General features: G+C 46.9%; 1 protein-coding gene across 3 annotated transcripts in view; it reads right to left on the bottom strand.

The window, feature by feature from the left end:
- PPFIBP2 (PPFIB scaffold protein 2) overlaps positions 1–26036 on the bottom strand; it is a 130845-nt gene that overhangs the window by 78390 nt on the left and 26419 nt on the right. For all 3 annotated transcript variants that reach the window (XM_037066984.1, XM_037066985.1, XM_037066986.1), the window contains exons 2-3: positions 20619–20718; positions 8731–8945 (exon numbers count right to left, since the gene is read on the bottom strand). In XM_037066984.1, the coding sequence (XP_036922879.1) occupies positions 8731–8945; positions 20619–20682 (279 nt within the window). In that variant the 5' untranslated portion in view covers positions 20683–20718. The remainder of the gene's footprint in view (positions 1–8730; positions 8946–20618; positions 20719–26036) is intronic.

Here is a 26036-nt window from a genome sequence, read left to right as displayed (position 1 = left end):
GCTTTCTCTCCCCACCTTTTTAGCAACTCCTCTGGCTTTTCAATATGGCAAACAGATTTGCTTCCTTGGCCAGAATCAAAGATGGCAGGCTGAATCTGGCAGGACCACCTGGGCTTTGTTTGGGGAGCTGAGAAGCCGCCATTGGTGACAAAGTGGTTGAACTGATGAGGAGGGTGGCCTTGTGCCCTACTGGGCCTGGGTCTCTTTTTCTGTTTCTTGAAAGACTCGTTAGGAAGGTAACTAAAGGCACGTGAACTGACTGGTAGGCTGTCCAAGGCAAGCACATGTCCTGGATGGGGCCTAAGTCCCCCAGCCCAGCCAGGCCACCAGAGGTCGCTCACTCAGGACACCCTCCTCCACTGTGCCTGAGGTGCCGGCCTCCCCTGAGCCCCGACACTGTGCAGATGTACCTGGAGAGGCTCTCTAAACTGTCTGCACTCTGGAAACCAAGGTCTAAACTGAGGAAGGCAAAGGCAGGTGCCTGCAGGTGCCTAAAGGAGGTCGCTCAATAGATCCCCACAACAAACTGCAGGACTGGATTGCTTGGCCAGTGTGGGCACACAGACCATCAAACCATCTGTCATTTTTAGTAAGGAAATTGAGTCCCAAAGGAGGGAAATAGAGGCCCACCCAAAGCCACCTAAGTGGTAGAGCTCAGGCCTTTTGATGCATTCTTCACCCTGCCCAAGCACAGTGACCAGGACACCTGCAACCTTGCAGAGGAAGGCCTGGGTTCCTGCTGTGGGGCCAGGCCTGCTCCATGCACCCCACTTCCAAAGAGGCTGGTGGGGGGTGCAGAGTACAGCCCTCTGGAGGTTCTCTGCCAACCTCTCTCCCTCCCCCTGGAGCCTGGGCACTGCCCTGGTTTGCCCTCACTCTGCTGCTGCTGGGTTTGCCTGCCTTTCCTTGTACTTCATCTTGAGGCACTGAAGCCTTGGGTCTTCCCCAAGGATTTACCAGACCCACATCCAATGCCATTAGATAGCAGGACAGCCTGGCGCCTGGCAGGAGATGAGAAGTGTATGTTCCGGACTGTTAGAGAAGTACCCACGCTGCCCCATGCAGAGACTCTGCTGGCTCTGGCATCTCATGGGCATCTTCCAGGGACCTGCATCACCAGTCGCCATTGTGCACCAGGCCGGCTCCCCTCCACCACATCAGATAGGTTTCCCCAGCCCTGCAGGGCCCACCGGAAGCTGCTGACTAGCCCCTGTATGACCTCTGTTACCCATCTTGGCCCCAGATCTGCCTGACCAGCCTCCACCCAGCTAAGCTGAGCAGATGGGGAAGAACAATAGGGACACTTCTTCCATCACCAAGGTACAGCCAGCTTCCTGGAAGTGGTCACAGCAGCACCAGCCGCTTCTTGCCGGTGGCACAGTCAGCATCACTGATAAGCACCAATCTCCTTTCTTAACTTTGGGACCATCTGGAGGGGGTTGGGGGCTCTTGACTGGAAATGACCATGTTCTCCCTTGGGGCAACACTGCACACTTCACCACAGGTCTAGGAAGTGGTTGCAGGGAGGGGAAGGAGGCTGCCTCTTTCTGAATCTTGGCTCTTTTCCCACCATAGCAGAGATGCCTCAGCCTTCTGGCTGGGCCTCAGCTTCCTCCTCTATGACCCTCTATGACCCTGAGCTTGGCCCTGTCTGCCAAACACAAGAGACAGCTCCTGAGGGTCACACTGCTGTGCTGGACCACAGCACAGGGCAGCCACACTGCTGCTTCTCTGCAGGCCTGGCCCCTGCTCACTCAGACTGCCAGACACACCCCCTCCACCGGAGCCTAACATGATGCTCTCTGGTGCTCTACCAACGTCCCAGGGAGAGGCCCAGAAGTCAGAAAGAGATACTGCTGCCAGAACACGGGAATCCAGGCCTTCTGTTCCTTTCCCGATTGAAGCCCCAAAGGATGTCCTCAGCTCAGAGCGCCACACAAACCTGCAAGGCCAGGAGCCCACCTTTCCTCATTTTACAGGCTGCCAAGGGAGGGGAAACCCCGTTTTAGGCCCCAGAGCCCTGGAAACTCACTCACAGCCCAGGGACACTGAATCCTGGGCAGGCCTGCTCTGCTTTGTCTTTAGGGGTCTAACTTGTTTCTAATTGTCCCCTCAGAGAGTATTCGCCCTGCCCAGCACAGTGTGTCCAGCCAACACCTGGCAGAGGAGGAACCAGCCCTCCCCCCACCAAAAAAGCAGCACAGCCACCTACAGTCTTTCTGAGTTTGATGCACAGGAATCGGGAGCGCTCTATTGAGAAGATATAGATGGGGGTCCAGGACTAGTCTGTCTGCTCTCTATGCCATTCTAACCACCAACCACTCCCCCATATCCACCACTGCCTCCTTTGCAGCCCTTGTTTTCCTTGGGTATGACATGTGCTGATATCTGTGCCTGAAGATCCACAAACCCCGATGAATAGCAACAGGAGAAAAGCACGTTGCCTACCATGTGATCCTTCTCTGGCTACAACTGATTGGCTCTTAGGTGGACACCTGACGCAAGGACAGCTAATCTGAAGTTGTATGTAAATTAAAAATCTTCAATTTCTTTTGCACTTAACATCCTTTGTAGGCCTAGAGGACTTAGCTAAAAAATTATGAGCTAAGCTGATCCTATTTCTCCTTCAGGAATTTGAGTTCACACATGCACTCACATACTCATGTAGATAAAACATAAAAAGAATTTATCGGTCAAAAAGAATAAAATCAGACTTTAAGCATGTGTGGCAGTTGCTCTGTGCTGTCTTCCTAGAGGCCATTCATTTCCCCCACTTCATCATGGTTCCCTCCTGACAAGAGGCCACCTCTCACTCCGGTGAATGGAAGTATCCATACTTGCTTCCCAGCCTCCCTTGCAGTTAAGGTATACACATGTAAACAAATGCTGACCACTGGGACCATACAGGAGTCTGCAGGAGGGCTTCAGAGAAAAGACTTTCCTAATTAAATAAAAATAAAAAGAATACATCCCACCTCTGAACATGGTTGTGTCTGTGTGAGGACGTGTTGCCCAGAGCTGCAGTAGCCATCCAGCAGCTGCTGGGGGACAGGTTTGAGGGAAACCAACCCCCTGAGGATGGTGCAGCAGGAAGATGGGAACTGCCAGAGCCCTTGAGGTCATCTCAGAGTCACTGACTTAATGCTGGGCCCCCCTGCCATCCCCCCATCCCCTGGACATCTTGTTAGCGACATATAAACCTCCTTCTTGTCTATGCCACTATACTGGAGAAAGAATCCCAGCTGACAGAGATGTTACAGGCAGAGTTGGACCATGACAAGCCAATGTATGAAAAACCAGTAGCTGAGGTAAAGGACAAAAACAGTTGTCTAAAGAAAGTAATGCAAACACTGAAAAGATGTAGAGATCACGAATGAGAAGGCACATGGGCTGCCTGCCTCGTCCCTCAAGCTGCCTTACTAGTTCCAATTCCAATTCAAAGCCGCATGTGATGTATTTTTTTAAAGACTTCAAGTAAGTCTCTGTGGTTTGAGGCAGTGCTTCTCAAACTTGAATGTCCGTATGAATCCCCCGGCAATGGTTCAGTGGGTCTAGAGGAGGGGGCCCATATTCTGCACTTTTTTCTCTCACCAGCTACCGGGGATGCCAAAGCTGCTGGTCCATAGACCACGATTTGAATAGCAAGGGCTTCTAACTGAAAGTACCAATCTGAAAAGCATCACAGGATTGGTTTGTTCACTGGTTTCGATGCTCTTCCACACAGATAAGACTGACGGGGAATGCAAGCATACCCAGCTTGTAAAATACCTTCAAGTCTCCAAGACCTAAACTACAGACAGGCTGTCTCTGCCCGAAATCAAAACATTAACATTCAGCCCTGGTATAATGGAATGTTTATATGAACTTTTGACTCCAGCAAAGTACACCATTCATAGGTCGTGGATGGCCATAATTACTCTAAAAGATTTACAAATGCAACAATTTTTAGGAAAATCTCTCCAAAGGAAGGTATTTCCCCAACCATTGTAAATGACCCCAAAAGAGATCTGTAAATCTGAGTACAAGCTGTTTTTGCAATGAATCCTGCAAAAACCAATAACTATATTGGCTGCCTTTGAATAAAAAAAAGTTTTGAATCTTCTTGGGTAAATTATAAGTTAGATCTATATTTCAGGACACACTAAAAAACACTGCAGATGAATTGAAGTTAACCATAAGATATAAATCAAACCATAAGCCTACTGAAGGAAGATAAAGGTGAATATTATTTGACCCGAGGCTGGGAAAGGCTTTTGTAGAGATAAAAAGGAAATCCAAACAGGAAAGACTGATAGTGAACCACTACAATCCTTTTAAATTCCCAGGTCTCAAAAATCACCATAAACAACATTTAAAACATTTAAAAACAACATGAGGAAAATACATGTTGCAAATAAAACAAAGGGCCAACAATAAGGGTTGTTTAAATACTGGGTTGACCAAAAAATCCTTCTAGTTTTTTCTGTAAAGCAAAAGACACATTTTTCATTTTTGCCAATAACTTTATTGATTTGGACATTTTGAGTATATTGGCTATCTCCTGCTATTGACTTCTAGTGGGTAGAGGCCAGGGATGCTGCTAAACACCTTCCAATGCAGAAGGCAGCCCCACAGCAAAGAATTATTTGGCCCAAATGTCAATGGTACCAAGAAACTTTGCAACCCACTTTGACATGTTTGATCAGTCACAGCACCTTCTCCATACACTGCACAAATCCTACTTTGCATTTCAGTTGCATTTTTACCTTTCTTGAAATAATAAAGCACAATGCGCCAAAAGTGTTGTGTATATTCTTCTGTCTTCAAATTAATATGGCTGCATAAAAATTCACCAATTTTGATTTTTTTTAAAAAAGGCATGCTGATATGACAACTGTCACAATACAATCTAATAAAATTGTTTCAAATGAATTTAAAGACAGATAAGCACTATTTGAACCATTGTATGGAAAAAACTAAATGAACTTTTTTGGCCAACCTATTACATAAAGAAAGCATTAAAATTCTAGTAGAAATAAAGCACAGAATTTGAAAAGACCAGGATAGGGTAGACACAATCAGGGACTGAAAGTGATCTCTGGGGTATGTCTGAAAAAAATATTGGAACTACTTTTTTAACCTGTCCCTTAAACATCTCAAAAATATAATTTACATACCTTGGGACATTACTGCATAGGTGAATATATATATGTGGAAAATAAACTTTTTTCAGATAGGGGTATGAGATCAACACTTCGGAGACTGTTCAGAAAATAAATACTAAGCGAATGAAAAAATGCTTCATCTTCCTACTAAACGAAGCCAGGTAACAATGATAAAAGGACATTTCCCTATGAAATTAGTAAGCCTGTTTTATTTTTTTAATTTTAGTGGTTATTGTTTATTAGGATGCACAGAAGCCTCACTAATGAAAATATATGTGACCAAAATCTTTCTAAAAAGTGATTTGGAAAAATGTGTCAAAGATATTAATGCCTTTGGATCAGAGGTGTCAGATTTAGCAAAGTGCATAGGACGTATTTATTAAAAATTATTTGTTACTTGTCTAAAATTCAAATTTAACTGAGCATCCTGTATTTTGTCTGTTAAGCCTACTTCAACTCTGTAATTCCACTTTTAGGACTTTTCATTAAGGAAATACCTAGCTAGACAGAAAGAAAAATGTTTTTGCACAAATAAATTCTCTGCAGCAATGCCATGTATTTGAGAATGATTAAAGACAACTGAAATGCCAATACTAGAGACACGGTCACATATTCAGGCGCATCCGTACGAGGTGAAAATACGTAGTTGCTGGAAAGAATAAAACACCAGCTCTTCTCTGTACTCTGGGCAGACTGGGTCTGCAGGCGGAGACACGCCAATGAACTTCTCGGTTATGTGTGGTAAGGACCTGAGCAGAGCTGTGATGAGGAGTTTAAAATAAAAAGGTGCAAAACTGCTCTGCAGCCTAATGAAATGTTCAGGGAACTGCAGAGGAAGCTGGGAGTTACCAAAGGGGCCCAGGCACATGGTGACAGGACAGCCAAGGACAGAGTGAGTTAGCAAGTAACTCTCAGAGGGATTATGGCTGATGGACATTGGGAATGGTGACATCCAACACCCAATACTTGGTTTCACGTTTTGCTTTCTGCACTGGAATATTCTTCATGTATGAATATTACATGAACTATCTCTTACCTACAATTCTAAAACTCACAACAACTCTGAAAACCAAGTTTGTTTGTGTTATTAAAAATAATGTTGGTGCCAAACTTAATTGGCAGCATATCTGACCTGAACTGGCAGGAGAATATGGTCTTTCTTCATCCCACTTCATGGGGATGCTCGCAAGTTTTCTGAAGAACTGTTCATGTGTTCGCTGCCCTGTACCTGCTAGAGATGGTATATATTATATACCACTGCCTCACCTTTCCACCGTTTAATAGTTCTGAGTTCGAAAACACATCTGGACCCAAGGGCTTCAGACTGAAGGATTATGGAGCTGTCAGAAAACTACCTCTAAACACTGCAGCCTGAGTCGGCGGTGCAAGCAGGAACACAGAGAGGGTTGGCATCCACGCCCAGAGGAAAGCGGGCTATAGGAACCACAGATACCCAGGGAGGTGGGCAAAAGATGGCCAGAGGTGACTGGAGAGAAGCCGGGATCAGCGCTGTGGAGGCTGCGGTACGGTCACAGCAGAGGGCTCCGCGTGGAACTCTAGGGGAGCAGAAGGGGCCCCCCTGCAGCTGTGGGAGAGGAACAAGAGAACTAACTACAGAAGCCATTCCCCCTGCAACTCCCAACTGCGGTTAAAGGAGCGAGCGGGTGAGCAACGAGGGCTTCTGTCCGTTACCAGCACACATCTGAAGACAGTCCCACCAAGGACTGTCTTCATTCAGGGAGAAAAGGAGAAGCAGGTTTTCAAACCTGAACTGTGACAGGCCCACCTGAGCCCACCCAGCAACCTTCCCCACCTCCTCTCTGAGTAGCATCCAGTTGTATTGGTTTCCTATCGCCACATGAACAAGTTACCACAAACCAAGTGGCCTATAGCAACACAAAGTATTATATTTAGGTCTGGGAGTCAGAAGTCCAAAATGGGTCTCACTGGACTAAAATCCAGGTGCTGGCAGGGGGCTTTAGGGGAGGGTCCCCCTTCCCAGCTGAGCGGCTGCCTATATCCCTCAGCTCTTGGCCTCTTTCCCCTCTTTAAACCCAGCAGCAGAGGGTCTGAATCACGTCACTCTGACACTGACTCCGCCTTCCCTCCCACTTGCAAGGGCTCCGGTGAGTACATTGGATGATCCAGACCACGTGCCCCATTTAAACTCAGCTGATCAGCAACCTTAACTCCACTCACTACCTTCCCCTTTGCCATAACATAACATAACATATTCACAGGTTCTGGCAATTAGTATGTAGACATCTTTCTCCCTACTACATGTACTATGCATATACAGAATACCAGGCAGAGAGCCTATGTCACAGGTGGCAAACACAAGGCCTGTGGGCTGAATCTGGCCCTCCATCTTGTTTTATCCAGCCCGGCCGCAATGCTGAGCTCCTTGCACCTAGTTAAGAGTAGTTACATTTATACAGTCCTAAAATTACATTCAGCCCTTCGAAGGCAACTGTGAGGCTGATGTGGCCCCCTGTGAAGATATGTGTGACACCCTTGGCCCATAAAATCAAAACACCAAATAACACATATAACGAGTTATGTTATGAACACATATGAATGCTTCAGTGTTCACAGAAAGGCATGGGGATGAGAGTACTGACAGAGGACTCTTGAACAGAAAGCAGATGAGGACATCTGGGATGGACCATGACAAATGATGTGGCTCTGGACAGGGGCGCCTCACCCTCCTGGGTCTGTGGTTTCCATCATCAAGCCCCCTCCCCACCCAGTGGTTCCATTCCTGCCTTCCTCGATCTATGTGAGCTTTCCAATTTTGACTCTGCTCCGCAGGCCCCTAGCTTTAGAAGACTGCATCCCAGCGTCCACCCTCCACCTCAGCGTAGGCAATCACATGCTTCCTCTGGCTCCCAGGTTCCTCCCTTCAGCCCTGGAGTGATTTCACTCCAGATCAGCTCCTCAGTGGGCTAGCTTCTCACCTGACCCACTTCCAGATGTTACTAGTCTCTTAATGTTGACCAGCTGGCCTCCACAGGGAGGGAGACGAGTAACCAAAGCCACATACTTACAGCTGTGGTTACTCGTCCACGGCCCTTAGAAACTAGCAGGTGTGGGGCTCGATCTACAGCGAGGAGGAGGAGAGTAAAGAAACCTGCACTCACTCTAGGGACGAGAAGCATTTCCAGGGCAAGGAGGTCTGAAGAGTGGGGCAACAGGAGAGGTAGCAAAGGTCTCATCTGTTGTAAGGAAAAGGAGCTGGGGTTCAGTCGGGGTTAGACACTCCATCTAGGGACTGTAACTCGGTGAGCGGCCCATGTCACCCTGGAGGGAAAAGCCTTCCACATCTGCTCTTCTCTGGGCCTGGATTTCCATTTCTTGGGACAGAGGCTGGAAGGCACAGGCGGGCTGACTGTGTAGCATAGCTGTTTGGGTCCGACCCTCCCCCTGGGAAGGACCACCCTGTGGGAGCTGACTAAAGCTGCACTGGAAGCAATTAAAGACAGGAAGGCGTGCAGAGGAAGTAACATGCCCAGGCAGTGGTGGCGTTTCTTGGGCTCTGTGATTATGCTCCCCACTGGTTCCCCAAATAGGCCACGGGCCTACTCACCAAGCTCTCCGTGAACCACTCCCTTATGTAGGCAGCTGTGGGGCCCGGGATCTGGCTCAGGAGCGCTGCTCTCTCCTGAGGATGCTCCAGCAGCTCCAGGGCCAGTCTCAGGTCCTCAATAAGATGGAGCACTGGGAAAGGATTCAAGAAGGAGGCCGATGAGGTCAGTCCGGGCTCACAGGTACCCTCGCTAATATCTGCACCTGTTTTCGTGCCTAAAACAAGAGAGAGGTGGGAATCTTGGTAAGAAAGGCAGACATCATGGGCAGGGAACCAGCAAAGAGCAAAGGTAGTGAAAGGGGAGGGGGAAAGGATGGATAAAAAGCCTCGGCAGAATCACTTACAAAGTAAACGCTGCAGAAACCATCTTCAATCCTGGTGTGACAGGAAGAGACCTGTCAGAGGCAGATAACTGTGCCCAATGGGGCTAAGATATGGACCTCACCCCATTAGACACCTGGGGAAACATAGCCAGCCCTCACTGCCGACCAAAAACATGCTAGCTAAAACAGTGAGATGATATTCTCCAGTTTTTAGATTAATAATCTTGTTTTCATTTAAATTGCTGTGGCAGGCTGTCTGCACATACAACCACCAAGCAGTCCTCCCGTCCCTGCATGGGCACCCCTGTCCTTTCACCCCTGGGCGGTTCCTGGCTCTGGGCTGCCCCAGTGACGTGCCCTGATGAGGAGAAGGAGCAGGAGTGACACTATGTCCATACTAGTGAGGGTTCAGTGAATCGGACTTGCTTTCTGGATCTTATCAAGTTGGAAAACTGTATCCGCTGATGTACTCACACTTTTAACCCGTACTAATCACTCTGTATACCCACACTGCATCTCCCCATTACAGACAGGAAATCTCAGAAGGCAGAGTCCCTGCCACAATTAGATGGGTTCCCAGTGCCATACCCTACCCAGCAGACGTTGAAGGGGAGTGGGGCTGAATGTCCACACAGATGCCCGGATGAACAGCAAAGGGAAAGAGTGCTTAGACTTCCTCAGAAATCTGGGATATTGGATCAGCCCTTCCTCATTTGATATGTCCCCATAGGACAGTTTTTCCCTTTTTAAACTCCACTGTTAGAAAAAAAAAGTCTTATTCTTTTTTGTTTAAGTACAGTGATATATTTTTCAAACCAAAACTGGGGCGACACAATCTAACAAAGGATTTCTGAGCTCCTTTCAGCAGTAAGAATCACTTTAGAAAGTACGGTTTAGATGGCGCAATTTCTAGGGCATTTGAACTGTTTATAAGGCCAGCAGATGGAAAATGTGGGCAGTAGGGCCACCCCATCCACAGTTGCACTGCAAGCCTGATGTCTAATCCAGGTCCCTTTACTCTTCTAAGAGCCAATTTCCTACTCACCATGGCAGTCTCTGGAATGAGAAATCCACACAGAAGGAAACAATTACCATTTGATTGCCGGTTTGCTTTCTCAAAGTGCAGGATAGAAGGAATAGTGGGTCACAGTCCACAAACAAGTCCTGGCTCTGGGGAGCTCAAAGACTGCCTGATGACCCACGCTTGGGCGTGTGCTCAGCACTCTCTGGAGACTGGGAAGACCCCACCAAACTTCAGATCAGAAAATGGACAGAAGCACAAGACTCCTAATCTCCACACAACCGCTGAGTAATCCCTCTCTGTCCTGGACAAACTCCAATACGCACACACACACACACATACACGCACCACTTTATAAATGTAGAATGAGTCAGGCCACAAGTAGGTGGTAAGACTGAGGTTCTCACTAACCTTCTATCACTCTGTGGTCTTGGACAACATAAAACAGAAAAGTAAGTACACATACACCTTTATACCAGTAATTATAATAATTATAAATGCATTAAACTCAATTATTCAAACTCAAAAATTTGAATAATGGAATAAAAGAAATCTAGTTTTTTAATGTTATCAAGGGAGATGCACAAAAATTATGATGCTGAATGATTAGAATATGAAGTGTTCAAAGATAAAATGAAATATTCCATACAATGAAGCAGGTGTGTTGATCAGACTATTGTAACAGCCATACACACACACAAATACATACATTATCACTGGATAAAATGAGAAAACTAGTTTTAAGATGATCTAGATAGTCCTATAAAAATTGAACCACAATTCATTTTTTTTTTCACAGAGAAAATACCAGACCAAATGCTTTTACATGGACTTCAGGTCAAGAGGGCAGCATTGGGAAACACAGCTTGCCTTCAGGCACAACCACATCAAAACTACAACTAAAATAGAGAACAACTTCACCCAGAACCGTCAGAAATAGAGTTGAATGAAAGTCTGACAACTATGGAATTAAAGAAACCACATCCATCCAGACTGGTAGGAGGGGAGGAGACACGAAACAGGCTGGTCCCACATCCACACTTGGTAAATAAAAATTCGGGTGGGATATCTCAGAAGCAAGGAGTCCCAGTCCCACACCAGGCCCCCTAGCACAGGATACCAGTACCAAGAAGACAAGTCCCTATAACTTTGGGCTGCAAAAAATAGCTAGGGTTGAATTGGTGGAAGAAACTTCTAGAATCCCAAGCAGTTCCTCTTAACAAACCCACACATAGATGCACTCAGACTTACTCCTTCTGAGCTACAGCACTAGGGTAGCAGCTTGAAAGGTACCAGTGGCATACAGGGAGACTCTGGTGTCTGGTATCAAGGTAAGAGCTGGGGGCACAGAAAGGCGGGCAGAGGCCATTGTCCCTTTTCTGAACACCCCCCACAGAGTCACACAGCCAGCAGGCTGGTGCTGTATTTGAGTCAATTAAAATGGCTAACACTGTTTGCCTCTCCCTAGAGATACCCCAAGATTCTGTCCCATCTAACTTTGGGGCCCACCCAAGATGCTTTTCCATATGAATGGCTGCTTGGTGAGACCTCAGTGAGACCCAGCCTCAGTGAGACCCAGCCTCAGTGAGACCCCAGTCCCAGTACCTCTTGCTAAGTGACCCCAGGCCTGGCACTAGCAGCAACCAGCTTAGATTCCCAGCTTGGCTTCACCTGGGAATCTCCAAGCCCAGCACAAGAAGCAGCCATCTCAGATTGCTTTATAGCTCAGAGTGGCCCTGGGCAAAACACAGGCGGAAGCTGATCTTGGCCTGCACCACCGGGGAAGCTCCAGAGACTTCACACCCAGTGGATAAGTACAGACCACATCACAGCACTACCACCCTATTCCCATACAGCTGATCCTCTATGGAAGGCAGAAGTTGGGGGTCAGTGATCACAGCCAGTTCTTGCAGCTGACTGACCTGGATAAATCCCTCCCATTGACCTGCCAACAGCAATCAAGTCTCAACTACAGAAGAAGTGTGTACTCAGCCCACATGAAGGGCACACCTTGAGTACCCATCTTGTGTGATGGGGAGGCTGTGCCACCAGACCCTACAGGATAACTACTACATTAGGCCTCACCACCAAGACAGGGAGTAGCAGCAGCTCTACCTAAGACACAGAAGCAAACACAGGGAGGCTGCCAAAATGAGGAGACAAAGAAACATGGCCAAAATGAAAGAACAGATCAAAATTCCAGGAAAAGAACTAAATGAAATGGAGATAAGAAATCTATCATAAGCGGAGTTCAAAACACTGGTTATAAGGATGCTCAAGGTACTTAGTGAGGACCTCAACAGCATAAAAAAGATCCAGTCAGAAAAGAAGGATACACTAATTAACATAAAGAACAATTTAGAAGGAAACAACAGTAGAGCAGATGAAGGCAAGAATCAGATCAATGATTTGGAACATAAGGAAGCAAAAAAAAAAAAAAAAACCCAAAACAAAAACCCATGCAGAACAAGAAGAAGAAAACAGAATCCAAAGAAATGAGGATATTTATAAGCAGCCTCTAGAACAAGTTCAAAAGGTCCAACATTCACATCATAGGGGTGCCAGAAGGAGAAGAGAAAGAGCAAGAGATTGGAAATCTATCTGAAAGAATAATGAAAGAAAACTTCCCTAATCTGGTGAAGAACACAGACATGCCAACCAGAAAGCACAAAGAGTCCCAAACAAGAGGGATGCTAAGAGGCCCACTCTAAGACACTTCATAATTAAAATGCCAAAGACTAAAGATAAAGAGAGAATCTTAAAAGCAGCAAGAAAAAAAGCATTAGTTACTTACAGGGGAGTTTCAATAAGACTGTCAGCTGGTTTCTCAAAAGAAACTTTGCAGGGTAGAAGGAACTGGCAAGGAATATTCAAAGTCATAAAAAGCAGGGACTTAAAGCCAAGATTGCTCTCCCCAGCTAAGATAATCATTTAGTATTGAAGAACAGATAGAGAGCTTCCCAGACAAGGAAGAACTACAGGAGTTCATCATCACCAAACCATTATTATATGAAATGTTAAAGGGACTCAGTTAAGAAAAAGTAGAAAATCAAAACTATGAACAATAAAATGGCAATAAATACATATCTATCAACAATTGAATCTAAAAACCAATCTAAGCAAAGAAGAACAGACAGAATCATGGCTATGGAGGGTATTTTGATGGTTGGCAGATGCGAGGGGGTTATGGGGTTATGGGGGAATGGGTGAAGAGGTGAGGGGATCAAGAAATACAAACAGGTAGTTACAGAGTAGCCATGGAGATACAAAGTACAGTATAGGGAGTGGAGTAGCCAAAGAACCTACGCATGACCCATGGACATGAACAATGGCGTGGGGATTGCCTGAGGAACTAGGAGGTGCTTGGTGGAGGGAGACAAAGAGAGAAAAAGTGGGACAACTGTAACAGCATAATCAATAAAATATAATTAAAAAATAAATAAAGGAGTGATTTATCAAAACAACAAAGGGCAAATAGTAAACTATGTTCCAAACATCTAGAGATGGCACATTATGTTCCAGCACATAAAAGCACTTTTTCAAAATTGGACATAGACAAGACCATACAGGAAGTCTCAACAAAAGTCAGGGACTGTGGTGAAGGGGACCTATTCCCGTGTCTCTATTTTCATGGGAAGGGAGGGTGGTTTCCACTAAGGGAACATCTGTGGCCTCTCCCCTGCCTCCCCTCTCTCAGTTTTTTCTCAAAGGAGGAATGACTCTTCTGATGAAGGAATTCTCTCTGATGCCACCTGCCCCTGGCTGACAGCATTTTCCTCAGGGAAGTTTTCTGAGCTCAACTCTGCCACAGCAGCATGGAAGTCCCTAGTTTGGGATTAAGTTCAATTTGGGGGGGGAGAGAGAGAGAGAGAGAGAGAGAGAGAGAGAGAGAGAGAGTGTGTGTGTGTGTGTGTGTGTGTGTGTGTTGGAAGATAGTAGTCAGGATCTTAATTGTGGCTTTAGGTCAAGCTAACCTTCCTAATCAATAAAACTAATGATAAAGCTGATATTTTGGCCTCCCTTTCTGTCCATTCCTTAACTGGTTTAAAACTAGGGAGTAGAATAAAGGGATGTTGTTCCCTGATCACTGTGCTAGACAGAATAATGACTCTCCCAAAGATGTCCACAACCTAATCCCTGGAACCTGTAAGTGTGTTACCGATGTGGCCAAAGGGATTTTATAGACCACATGAGCTCTTACATCAGAAAATGGAGGCAGACGATTGGGTCAGAGATGAGATGTGAGGAATCAACCTGCCACTGCTGCTTTGAAGACGGATAAGCCAAGGAGGCTGACAGCATTACAGCAGTGGTAGGGCAGGCAGGAGCAGCCGAGGTGCATGGGGAAAATCCTCCAAAGATGCAGAAACACACACATACTTTTTAAAGCAACTGAACTGAAGGAAACCTTCAGAGCTCAGAAACTCAGGGATAAGAGCATTTGAGCTGGTGTTTGCCCTGTAGGCCACCAGCAACTCCCTGATGTCCTAATACTCAGGCTTGAATGAGCCCTTAAGGGGGACAGGAGACAAAGCTTAGGACTTGAGCAAAGAAAAAGTTTGGACAAGGGGCCTATGCATGAAGCCAGGATGCAAAATGGCAATACCCTTAGTATATCAAGGAGAAAAAAGAGAATGATGCTGTTGAACAGTGCTTGCCTCTGTGGGCCATTTTGACCTCTACGCAAAGGGTAGTCCTTGACATCTGAGCCTGCTAGATACCTCCCAACTTCCACTCTCTCTTCAGGTCAAAGTCACAGCAAAACATTCTCAACCCGGCCCTGGCTGGCATGGCTCAGTGGATTGAGCACAGGCCTGTGAAGCAAAGGGTCGCCGGTTTGATTCCCAGTCAGGGCACATGCCTGGGTTGCAGGCCAGGTCCCCAGTAGGGCACACATGAGAGGCAACCACAGATTGATGTTTCTCTTCCACTCTTTCTCCTTCCCGTGCCCTCTCTCTAAAAATAAATAAATAAAATATTTAAAAAAAAACATTCTCAACCTGAATCCTGAATGGAAATCAGGCGACTCTGTTGCTAATGATTGCTACATGCTGACTGACCTCAGAAAGGGCATAGACAAGACCAATCACCTGTCCCGAGCATGGACCCATTATGTGGATTTTAACACCACAGCTAAAATCATTGCTGGCCAAGACAAATCATTTCAGTCTTGATCAGAACTTTTTCTACCCTCAACCTTTAAATCTAAAAAACAAAAACAAAAACAAAAACAAAACCCAGCTGAAGATACTAACTAGAATTGGCAGGAAGGCCCAGACAAAGCAACCTCTTGTATAACTGTCATGAAACTGACTCATTTTAACTATTCCTCACTGATGGGTATAGCTTGCAAATAATCGCATGAGTAACCTCTTGCCACAGTGAGGAGGCATGAGTGGCCCTCTGTGTCCTCACCGTGTGGTTCTCTGGTCCTATTACAGAAGTGGCCTCACTGAGCAGCCACTGAGCCTGTGAGCCCACAAATAAAGCCCTACGCGAAATCAGCATAGGTGGCAGTTGCTCTGGGCCATCCAGAAGGATGTAATTACGCAATATGGAGTTCAAATTCAATTGTCAACCCTGTAATTCAATTATACTATTATTTGCAGGTACATCAAACAGACTAATCAAAAGGAACATCAGATCAAAAGTTAATACGTACCAGAAGCTATGACAATTGTCTTTTGTACTAAAAATAAATCATTTTGACAAGGGTCCTGGAGTCTTTAACAGTCATCTCTTCCCAATTTTCTGGCATAGAATTCCAGGGTTCCAAACAAGTAGTCACAGCCAGGATATACCAATTTAAGCTTCAAGAATTCAAGAAAGTTGCCCTGGCTGGTGTGGCTCAGTGGATTGAGTGCCAGCTTGTGAACCAAAGGGTCGCTGGTTCCATTGCCAGTCAGGGCTCATGCCTGGGTTGTGAGCCAGGTCCCCAGTAGGGGGCGTGAGAGAAACAACCACACATTGATGTTTCTCTCCCTCTCTCTCCTTCCCTTCCCCTCTGTCTAAAAATAAATAAATAAAGTATTTTTTAAAAGAATTCAAGAAAGTTTCATGTAATGGCCCTATTTCTGCTTACAAGGCATTTCTTTTTCACACACCTCCAGAGCCCCTGAGTACCTAAGATGAGGGTCACCACACTACGCCTCAGGAAGACTTGGGCATCAGGACTTCCTCAGAATATTCCTGGCCTGGTTGTCCATGGGAGTGATAATCTCCTGCGTTGTGTGCATTGATTGGAGGAAAAGGACACTTTAAAAAATTAAATGCTTAATTATATCAACACCAATATCACATACCCTAAGTGTACTCTTTTTGGAAAGTGAACAGTAACCCATTATACTACAGGAAAATCCTTGTTATATAGTGTTACGATTAAGAATAACCATTATTGAAGGAACTATGTCTGTTTTAGTAGGGATCAATATCGTTTTTGCATAAATGGTTGCTATTTGAGAGCTAGGGTGTGCAGGAAGCCCATAACATTTTCTTCTACTGAAGTAAGTGATAATTGTGTTTTCATAAGGTGAGAGAATATAGTCTGTGGGTACTCTTTTGAGTGCTTTAACAGATGCAAAAGCCATGGTGTTTTGGTAGTGTTGGCACTACCTGATATCCTTTGACTTCAAATTAATAAGAATTGAAATAAAGAAAGGAGGATTTAAATGTTCACACAAAAATGTCATTTCTGCAGGATCTTTGATGTCATGAGGTGGTGCTACAGTTTGAAACTTTCTTTTAATTACACCACTCTTTAAGCAAAGGAAGCCTTACTTGAAAGTCTAAGGTGTAAGAGAGATAAGAGCAAAGTCATTCTAGGTAAGGGTTTGGGAGCCAAAGCAGAACCGATTCTTGCTCCCAGTGAACTCTTTCCTCCCACAGACAGCCCCCCAGAGCCTCCAGGCCCAACTACACACCATCACAAAACTAACACAAGAATAAAAGCAGCCCAGAAGAAACTCGGAGAGCCCTGGACTCAAATCCTAGTTCTGCAATTTACTAGCACTAGGATTCTGGGTAGCCAAAACAATAAAGTCAACAGTGATATCAACAAAATAAGCAGTAACTTACACCAATTGAGCACTTACTAAGTGTCTTATTTGCATTAATATAATCATTCCAATAATATAAGATTGGTACTGTTATTACCACTTTTATATATAAGGAAACTGAGGCTCAGAGAATTTAAGCAATTTGCCCAGAGATCCCACAGCCAGGGTAAGTGGCTGAGTGGGGGTTCATTCCCCAATGATCTACATTAACAACCATTAAAATTCCTAAACCCTTTGGCCCAGTTCAGCCCAACCACCTTGAAAGTGAGGATGATATTAACAATCTTGTGGCAAAGTCGCTGGCACAAAGGCATTCAACAGTCATCGCTCTTTTGATCGTAAAATGGCATAAATCATCCGCCCTCCAGACGCTCACTGCTGACCTATGTCAGGTTATCTGTCAAACAGCGCCTATCAAACACTGTAGGAGCCAGTTACTACTTAAGAGATGGTTCACAGGATGTGCCAGCCACGGAGCCTTCAAAAACATAAAAAATTAGTGGTTTGCCTTTCCAAAAGAATCAGCCAAACAAAGGCACTAGTAGAGAAAATAATAAATGAAGTTCAGTATGCAGTCGGGTAGAGGATATGTACAGAAACCACCAGCTGCCTCCTATCCAACAAAAAAGAGAACCTATTCACCAAAGTAAATCAAACATACGCCACACATGTGACAAATGTCTATGAAACAAATGTTTATGTGCTGCAGACCAATTGAGGCACCGGAGATGGAGTGGCAAAGCCTCTGTCCTCATGGAACTGACATTCTGGTGCAGAAGGCAGATAATACACAAAGAGACAAAAATGAATGTCATTAGTCAGGCGGTGGTGAGTGCTATAAAGAGACATGAACAGGACACGTGGACAGAGAGTAATGTGGGAGAGGTGTCAATGGAAGCCTCTCTGATCTGGTGATGTTTCAGCAGATATCGAATAGGAGTGTACCAGGAGATAGCGTCCTAGCAGAGGGACAGCAGACACAAAGGCCCAGAGACAGCCAGTGTTCCCCGCTAATGTGAGACAAGCCAGAGGGGAAATGGTAGGAGACGCAGCCATAAAGGCAGCCTAAGGCCAGATCACACAGGACATTGCTGGCTATGCTGGCTACAGTGGCTTTGCATTGTACCCTAAGATGAGAAGCCATTGAAGAATTTTGGGGAGAGGAGAGATGGGACTTATGTTTTAAGGATTACACTGAGGACGGCAGCGTACAAGAGGGCAAGAACAGAGCAAAGACCACTCAGAAGACTATGCATTAGTCTTGTAGACCCTGGATGAGCCTACTGAGGCAAGTTCAAGCCCTATACAATGAAGATCTCAAAACTCCATTGGGTCAAATAAGGGCCTTAATAAATGAAAACTCTACTGTGTCTCTAGAGAAGACTTCAGATGATAAGAAATTTTTTGTCTCTCATTAATTTATCAAGGGCTAATGTGTTATAGTGCTACATGACAGGCACTGTTCTAAGCACCTTACATGTGTAAGCACAGCCCCCTCTACGGTGGATCCTATTACTATTCCCATTTTCAATATGAGGAGACTGCCCTAGCCAGAGCTCAGTTGGTTAGAGCATCGTTCTAGTACACCAAGGTTGGGGGTTCAGCCTCCAATCAGGGCACATACAGGAATCAACCAATGAATGCATAAATAAGTGGAAGAGCAAATTGATGTTTCTTTCCCTCTCTCTCCCTCCTTCTTGTCTCTAAAATCAATAATAAGTAAATAAATAAGAGGAACCTAAGACACAGATCATACAAGTGGCTTGTTGTAGGATTGGTGGAGTTAGAGTTTGAACTGAGCAGTCTGCTCCTCCTGACTGACCTGCAAAGAATGTCTTAGACCACCATCTACCAAACTGACGCCTGTTCCTGACACAGCGGCCCAGGAGGCCCTTCCAGAAACAACCTGCCAGGATGGCGGGCTGAGGAAATGGAAGAAGGAAGGAGCGTGTTGTGCTAGAAGAGCAGGAAGGCCCCTCCCTCTACACCCACCCCAAGTCCTCACCTGCAGGTCCTGGACCAAGGCAAGGCCCCAAGGATCCAGCCACAGAATCCTCTTCGAGACAGAGGGGATTCTGCCAGAGGCTTTGTCGTTTCTGGAGTGCCCATGTGGAGAAGTTACGAGGCAGGAAGAGGGACCAAGCCCACACAGGCTGCCTTCTTCGGGAGCTGTCTCATTCACTCCTCACCACCACCTGAGAGCTCTGTGCCCTGCCAGGGGCTCTCCCAGAGTCTCCTCCTTGCTTCTGGCTGAGGGCTCAGTGGTGCTGAAAACCTGAGCCAGTCTGAGGGTCTGACTCTGTAGCTCTGACTTCCGTGCACATGAGTCCCTGGGAGTGCCCAGATGAGACTGAGAAGTAGTAAATCTACACTCTGGGCTGTTTCCTCTCAGTAGGATTTCAGGGGCCCCAATCTAGAACAGGACATCCCAACCTATGGTGCCTGTGGAAAGTGGGGCATTAGTCACTGCCTCCCACGGGCCCTTGTGTTCCCTGAGAAATTAAGTGCCTGACAGATGACAGCTAGAACATGTCATAGTACCACCAATAACATGAAGAAGCTTCAACACCTCCCAATCCCAGGCACAAACACCCAGAACCTTTAGTGAGTCAGATGCCTCTTTGCAGAATGAAGGAAAAGGAAATGCCTGAAAGGGGACAGTGTACCTGAGGTACCTGTGCATGTCCGGGGCTCCAGTCACACTCAGCCCAAGCCTTTCTCCTCCAGCCATAGCCCCACACAACAAGGCACAAAACCCCAAAGAAGCACCCCAAATTGGCAAACAAGGCCACTGACCTGCATCAGGTGAGGATGGAAAGAAGACCTGGGCCCTTTGGGAAAGATTTTCAATGACAGGTTTGTTCTAACCAATACAGGCTCAGGTGCCACTATCAAGGAGTTAATCGGCTGGAACAGCCCACTGGCAGCCCTTTCCTAACCAGTTTTGCTGGATCTTTCCTAGAAAATGGTTCTAATTGACTAATGAAACCAAGCAGTTGAGATGGATAGAAAGCAATACAGCATAAAGAACACTCTGGGTGATGCAGTGAAACAATACAAAACTGCCTCCTGGCTCCCGAACACGCTGGAGACCAGCTGGGGAGGTGAGCTGACACCCATGTTAGGTGGCTAAGTCGGCAAAGACTTCAAGGTTCAGCTCAACTGTAGGAAGCCAGGATGTGCCCTGAAGAACTTACAAGATCAGTCTCATGGCACCAAAACTGCCTCGCAGCCAGGCTCTGAACCGTGACACAGTTACTTGCATGCTGATAAATGGTACACCTGCCCTGTCTCAACAGCGACCCACACTCACACCAGATATTGGAGTTCTAGAAGTTTGTACCCTTCAAAAAGAGATGGCATGCACAATGAAATACAACAGCTCTAACAAGGAGCTCCTCTCTGGGCTGCAAAGAAAAGTGAAGTGAGAGCAAGCAGTCCCCGCGGCGTGCAGGAAGAGCCGACAGTCACCAGCGCCCCTGCCCGCACCTGCGATGATCCCGTCCATCTGCTCCAGGGCGGCTTCCAGTGCGTGGCTGGCCTCAGAAGCCATGACTCCTTCTCCTGGCTCAGTCTCCTCCTTCTCTTACTGAAAATTCAAATAAAGACAAAGGAAAAATTACAGAGCGTCCCACATGATGCACACAAGATCGCAAAGCCCTCTCATTCCCTCGTTGTACAGCACACTCTCCTAAGAATCCCAGTGGCGGGCCTATGGTTCCTGCCATCTCTGTGGCCTCCCCCTCTGGCCATGAGTGCACTTTTTTCTAGACTCCCTAGCACATGATGCCATTTGCTTCTGTAACGAAAAGCCACTGGGCTCTGCAGAGTCACCTGCAGCAGCGAGACAGTGATTGTCACAGTTCAAGCTCCCGCTCGCATTCCCCTGAGCCGTGTGCTTCCAGGACTGCTGAGGCTCAGTGCCTGTGTCTGAGCCTTTCCTGGCCTTTGCACTCATAAATCACTGCCCTCCCCCGCCACGCGCCTGCTTGTTTATCCGTCTTCGCCATGCCTACCTCCTCCAAAGGAACCAGCCTCTTGGGGTTATCTTGGTTCTCCCTCCCTGAGTTTAGTTTAAAGTCTCTCATCCTCTGAAATATCCTGGCACAAATACACCCTGAGGTTATCTCCTCACTTTAAAAAAAAAAAAAAAGCTAACCTATATTGACCCCTTAATGTGCAAGGGATTGTACTAAGCATTTTCTGTGAAATATTAATTAGTCACTTAATTGTGACATCAGTCCTGTGAGTGAGGTGCTGTTATTATCCTCATCTCCCAGATAAGGATACTGAGGCTCGGAGGTCACATAGTAAGTGGAAGACCTGGGTCAAACCCCGGCTATTTTACTGCTACTCACTGGTTCGGCCCAGTGTGGTTCCGTGTGTTCTAACATTCCTATCCACATCCTCTCCGAAGCCACTGTTCTGTGGCTGCTCACTTTCCTCTCTTTCCTGCAAAGGCCCAATGTCACAGCAGAAACACTCAGGACCTTGTTTCCTGGCCTGCACTGTTCTTGGGTATGGGAGCCAAGCATCTGGTCTCCACAGCATGTGTGTCTGTCTGTTGGGCACACACATAGGTTTTGCTGAAAGTGCAAACAACAACTCGCCTCCACTTCCCAGACAGGTGCTGGGTCTCTTCTTAGGGTTACAAATGCTGCCACCCAGGGAGTGGGGGGGATGCAAGTAAAATGAAAGAGGCCACAAGAAGACAGTTCAGATTGTTCTTAGGGCAGTCTGGAGACGGAACAGATTGCCATCTCTCCCGTCAGAAGGAAGGCTCAGCATTAAGGGAGTGGCTGGACTGTGAATGCTTGGAGGGGCTCTCCAGCTCTTAGAATTTGGGACTCTGCACCTTGAATGGTGCTGGGTAGAGTAGAACTAAAATTCTAAGAGGCAGTGCTCCTGATTCCTGGGACAGTACTCTCCCCATGACAGTGGCCCACAGCCTTCTTAGGTAGGGCCCACTGCAAAGCGAAAGTTGGCAATGGAGGCCTTTCAGCCTAGAAGCACAAGTCTCGGGGGGAATGAGAAGGGGGCTCGCAGAGGGGCAGAGCCTCACTGGCACCTCAGCACCAGGGCTGGAGTCAGGCAAGCCTGCAACAAGAGCTGATCCACGGTAAGTAGAGCAGCCCAGGTACCCACAGAGCAAGCACAGTGTGCACAGCTTGGGGTCTGAACAGAAGGAAGCAAGCCTGGGTGGGGACCAAAAAAGCAGCAGCAGGAAAAGGCATGCAGTGGAAGCAGGGCAATCTTCAGCACATTCACACCTGTTCAGCCACCTGGGATAGTAAAAATCCTTCCCTTTGAGGACCTCCCACTCCTCCCAGGAGAAAACCCAAACTTTCCTGTCATCTACCAAAGAGGTGTGGCAGGATGGCTCCTTGTGCTTTGGTCTCCAGTCCAAGTTTACACCTGCCAACCCCTCTGCACTGAGCTCACTTTCTCAGCAATCTGAACCGCTGACTTATTCTCACCCTGCAGGTCTCAGCTACGGAGTACCTTGAGGAGACTCCCTTGCATGACTCCATCTAAAGCAGCCCCTGGAAAGCACAGCAATTACAAAGGATCCTGTCCATGCATGTGTTTCCTTGCTAACCGGCCCTGCTAACCTTTTCCTCCATGGAGGGAGGAGACCCTATCTGCTGGTTCACCCCTACGTGTCCAGTGCCTAGCAGAGTGTCACAATGAAGTTTGAATAAACACTTATGAACAAATGGGTGGATTCATGCAGCCAACATTCCCTGAATCCTGCTATGCTGGACACTGGGGGATATTGATAAATCGGACCTAGTCTCTGTCCCCATGGGCCACATGGTCTAGAGCAGAAAACGAAACTATGAACAGAGCATTATGATACAGCATGAGGCATGCTGAAAAAGGCAGGTATGCAATTTCCCTGGGTCCTGAAGGATGAGTAGTTTTCTCAGAAGGTAAGGGGAAGAGTGCTGTTCCAGGCAGAGGGCGTAGTGAGTAAAAGGCAGAGAAGTGCGCAGGGGCAGGATGCAGTTGGCAAATGTCAAAATGATTGACAAGATTATGCAGGAGCATCCAGTTGCTCAAGATGAGTCAAACCCTTGCAGAGAACACACATAAGCATGATGAGGGCAATTAATGAGAGCTTGGGAATCACACCCACTACTTCAGGGGTCTGGGTACCAATGAGCAACAAATCAAGTGATCTCAGATATAAACATGACAGATTTGGAAAGATCTCATAGTTCAGTAGCTTGACCCTACTTGGGGCCTTATTACTAAGGTGAAAGGTGGGGAGCAGTTAGGCCATAAAAATGAGCCTTAGAAACAAACAAACAACAACAAAAAATGACCCTTGGGCCCTCTGCCCAGTGATGACTCTGTACCTGGCAAACAGCAAGTTGGGTGGACCCATGGGAGCTGGCATGAAGTGAAGCATGAGTCAAGGGTGTATCCTACGTACAACCCAGGAGCCTGGGGCTGGTAAGATTGGGCACAATCAGGAGTGGGGAAGCTGTTGCGAGCAGCTGATGAGCTCAGTCTGAGGCAATGGCAGGACAACCAGGTGTAAACAGGCCCTGCCAGCCTCTGTCACAGGGCAGCTGTGAGGTGCCACAGCATACAAGAGACCTTTGGAGGGGAAAACATGCAATGGGAATAATGCCTCTAGCCCTCATCTATGAACATGGATGCTCTTTTGGGAACAGGAAGCCACGGGGCCACCAATCATCTCCATCTGGCGACTATGGCCATTTTCTCCCCTCACCACTGTCAAGGTTTGGGTGCCCATCAGTAATGCACGATGGGAAAATCCCTGCCCTCCAGAAACATGGGGTCTCAGAGGCAAACATGTCATCTGGCAGCAACCAGTGTGCCTGGCGTCTTCTGTGTCTGCTCATCCCCGCAGAGACACATCACCTCCCTTGGGAGCCTGGGCTCACCAGACACCTGGGGCTAGAGTGCAGGGAGCTCCATGCCAGGCCACCTCTTGGCGACAAGTGAGGCAAAGAGGCCAGGGAGTGCAACCAGGAGAGGCAATAACCAAAGGGGCTGGGAAAGAAAGCCAGATTCAGAATGCACTCCTAAGGGACAAGCAAAATCAAGGCAACCTCCAAGCAGGTGGTGGCCAACAGAATTGAACTCATGTTCTCTACCAGTGAGAGGGGAGTTGTAGCGGCCACCCAGGGGCTGACATAGAGTGGAAGATACAGGGGTAGACACTGTGCCCTGGGGACTCTAAGGAGAGGTGCCCCACCGGGCCAGGAAGAAGAGGAGCAGACAGAGGGGGATGTTGCTCTTAAAATACTCAGGGCAGCGACAGGTGTTACAGTGCCTAAAAGTGTTTTCCTTCTCTCTGGAAACCTGGACTATCAGGAGCCCTGCCTTTGATCCTGATGAACAGGCAGGCTTCTTATACCAAGAAAAATGTTGTCTGAGGGAAGACATAGTCCATTCTTCATTCCCCCTTCCCCTCACCCACAGGCCTCTCCAGCTGTGCATCCTCTAGATCCTCTCCATGGACCATCCTATCCATGACGGGGTCTGAGGCCGCCACTCCCCCTACTGTAGGGCTTTCCCTTCTCTGTGCTACCAGCCAGGAAAAAATAGCTCTAAGACCAGCCAACAGAGAAGGAACAGCCACGTTTTAGAGTGACAGTGTCTGGGGACGGATGTCAAGGCCACATGAACAGCACCACACAAAGGCTGCTTTGGCTCATTAGAGTTGATTAGGGCGCATGATCTGTATGTCTTAGGAAATTTAGAAAGTGAGCCACAGTTTGCTGCCCAACATCTGGTGTGCTCCGAGGCACGCAGTGATTTAGATAATGTATTAACCATTGTACTTTCAAGTTCAGCCAAGGAGAATCAGAAGTAGGCAGGAACCACTGATGAAGGTAAGTTTTGTACAAGAAAACTTGAACATTTTCCACCCAGACTGAACTGCAAGCTTTCGCTTCATTTCATAAACTAGTTTTCTCTCAGTAAAAGTGGTGGGGTTGCAAGTGTTTTGGGCAGGCTCACAGCGTTCTAGATGCAGGAAGGAATCAGAAACAGACCTGGCGTCCCTGGTGCCCCTGCTCCTCCAGGGTCTCCTGTGCCAGAGCTGAGTCCTGACTCCCTGGGAGCTGCATCCAGACAAGGGCCAAGGTCCCCGAGTGGAAGGCAAGGCCTGGGGAAGGGACTCGCAGCCAATGGACCCTCCCTTCATCTCATGCTTCTCCCTTCTCTAAGTGGCCGACAGGGGGTAGAGTGTCACCATATCACAACAAAACCAAGTCTTTTCCTTATAATTTGCAGGTTATATATAAACCACTGCTGCTCTTAAATGGTTAAGAAGTAAGAGAGACCTCTTGCTATATATCTCTAAACTTCAGAGAAAGCCTCTTAAATGATACAGGAAACATTTTGGGGGAACACTAGAGCAAGAAGCCATTTACAGCATTAAAAAAAGAGATGGAGGAAGACACATGAAGGAAATTGATGGCAATGGCTAGATCACATTCTTTGTCAACTAACACCTCTATAGGCAGACAGTCTTGGGTTGAAACTGGGGCTCTGCTGCTAACGGCTGTAGGTCTTCAGACAAATTGTTTAATCTCCCTGAGCCTCAATTCTCATCTGAAAAATCAGTATAAACCAACCTCCTTGTTTTGACCAGGAGTAAGCAAGATAGACCTCAGGTAAATACAGATCGACCCCAAACATCTTATTTTTTTTAAAGATTTTATTTATTTATCTTTAGAGGGGAAGGGAAGGAGAGAGGGAGAGAAATATCAATGTATGGTTGATATTTCATGCGTCCACCGCTCATGCGTCCACCGCTGGGAACTGGCCTGCAACCCAGGTATGTGCCCTGGCTAGGAATCGAACCTTGATAGTCTGATTCACAGGCCCGCACTCAATCCACTGAGCTACACCAGCCAGGGCCCA

The sequence above is a fragment of the Sturnira hondurensis genome, unplaced genomic scaffold, assembly GCF_014824575.4.
Source record: "Sturnira hondurensis isolate 20B ecotype Veracruz unplaced genomic scaffold, ASM1482457v3 Scaffold0016915, whole genome shotgun sequence".
Lineage (NCBI taxonomy): Eukaryota > Metazoa > Chordata > Mammalia > Chiroptera > Phyllostomidae > Sturnira > Sturnira hondurensis.
The sequence above is the reverse complement of the archived record's forward strand: the minus strand, read 5'-3'. Positions and strand labels throughout refer to the sequence as shown.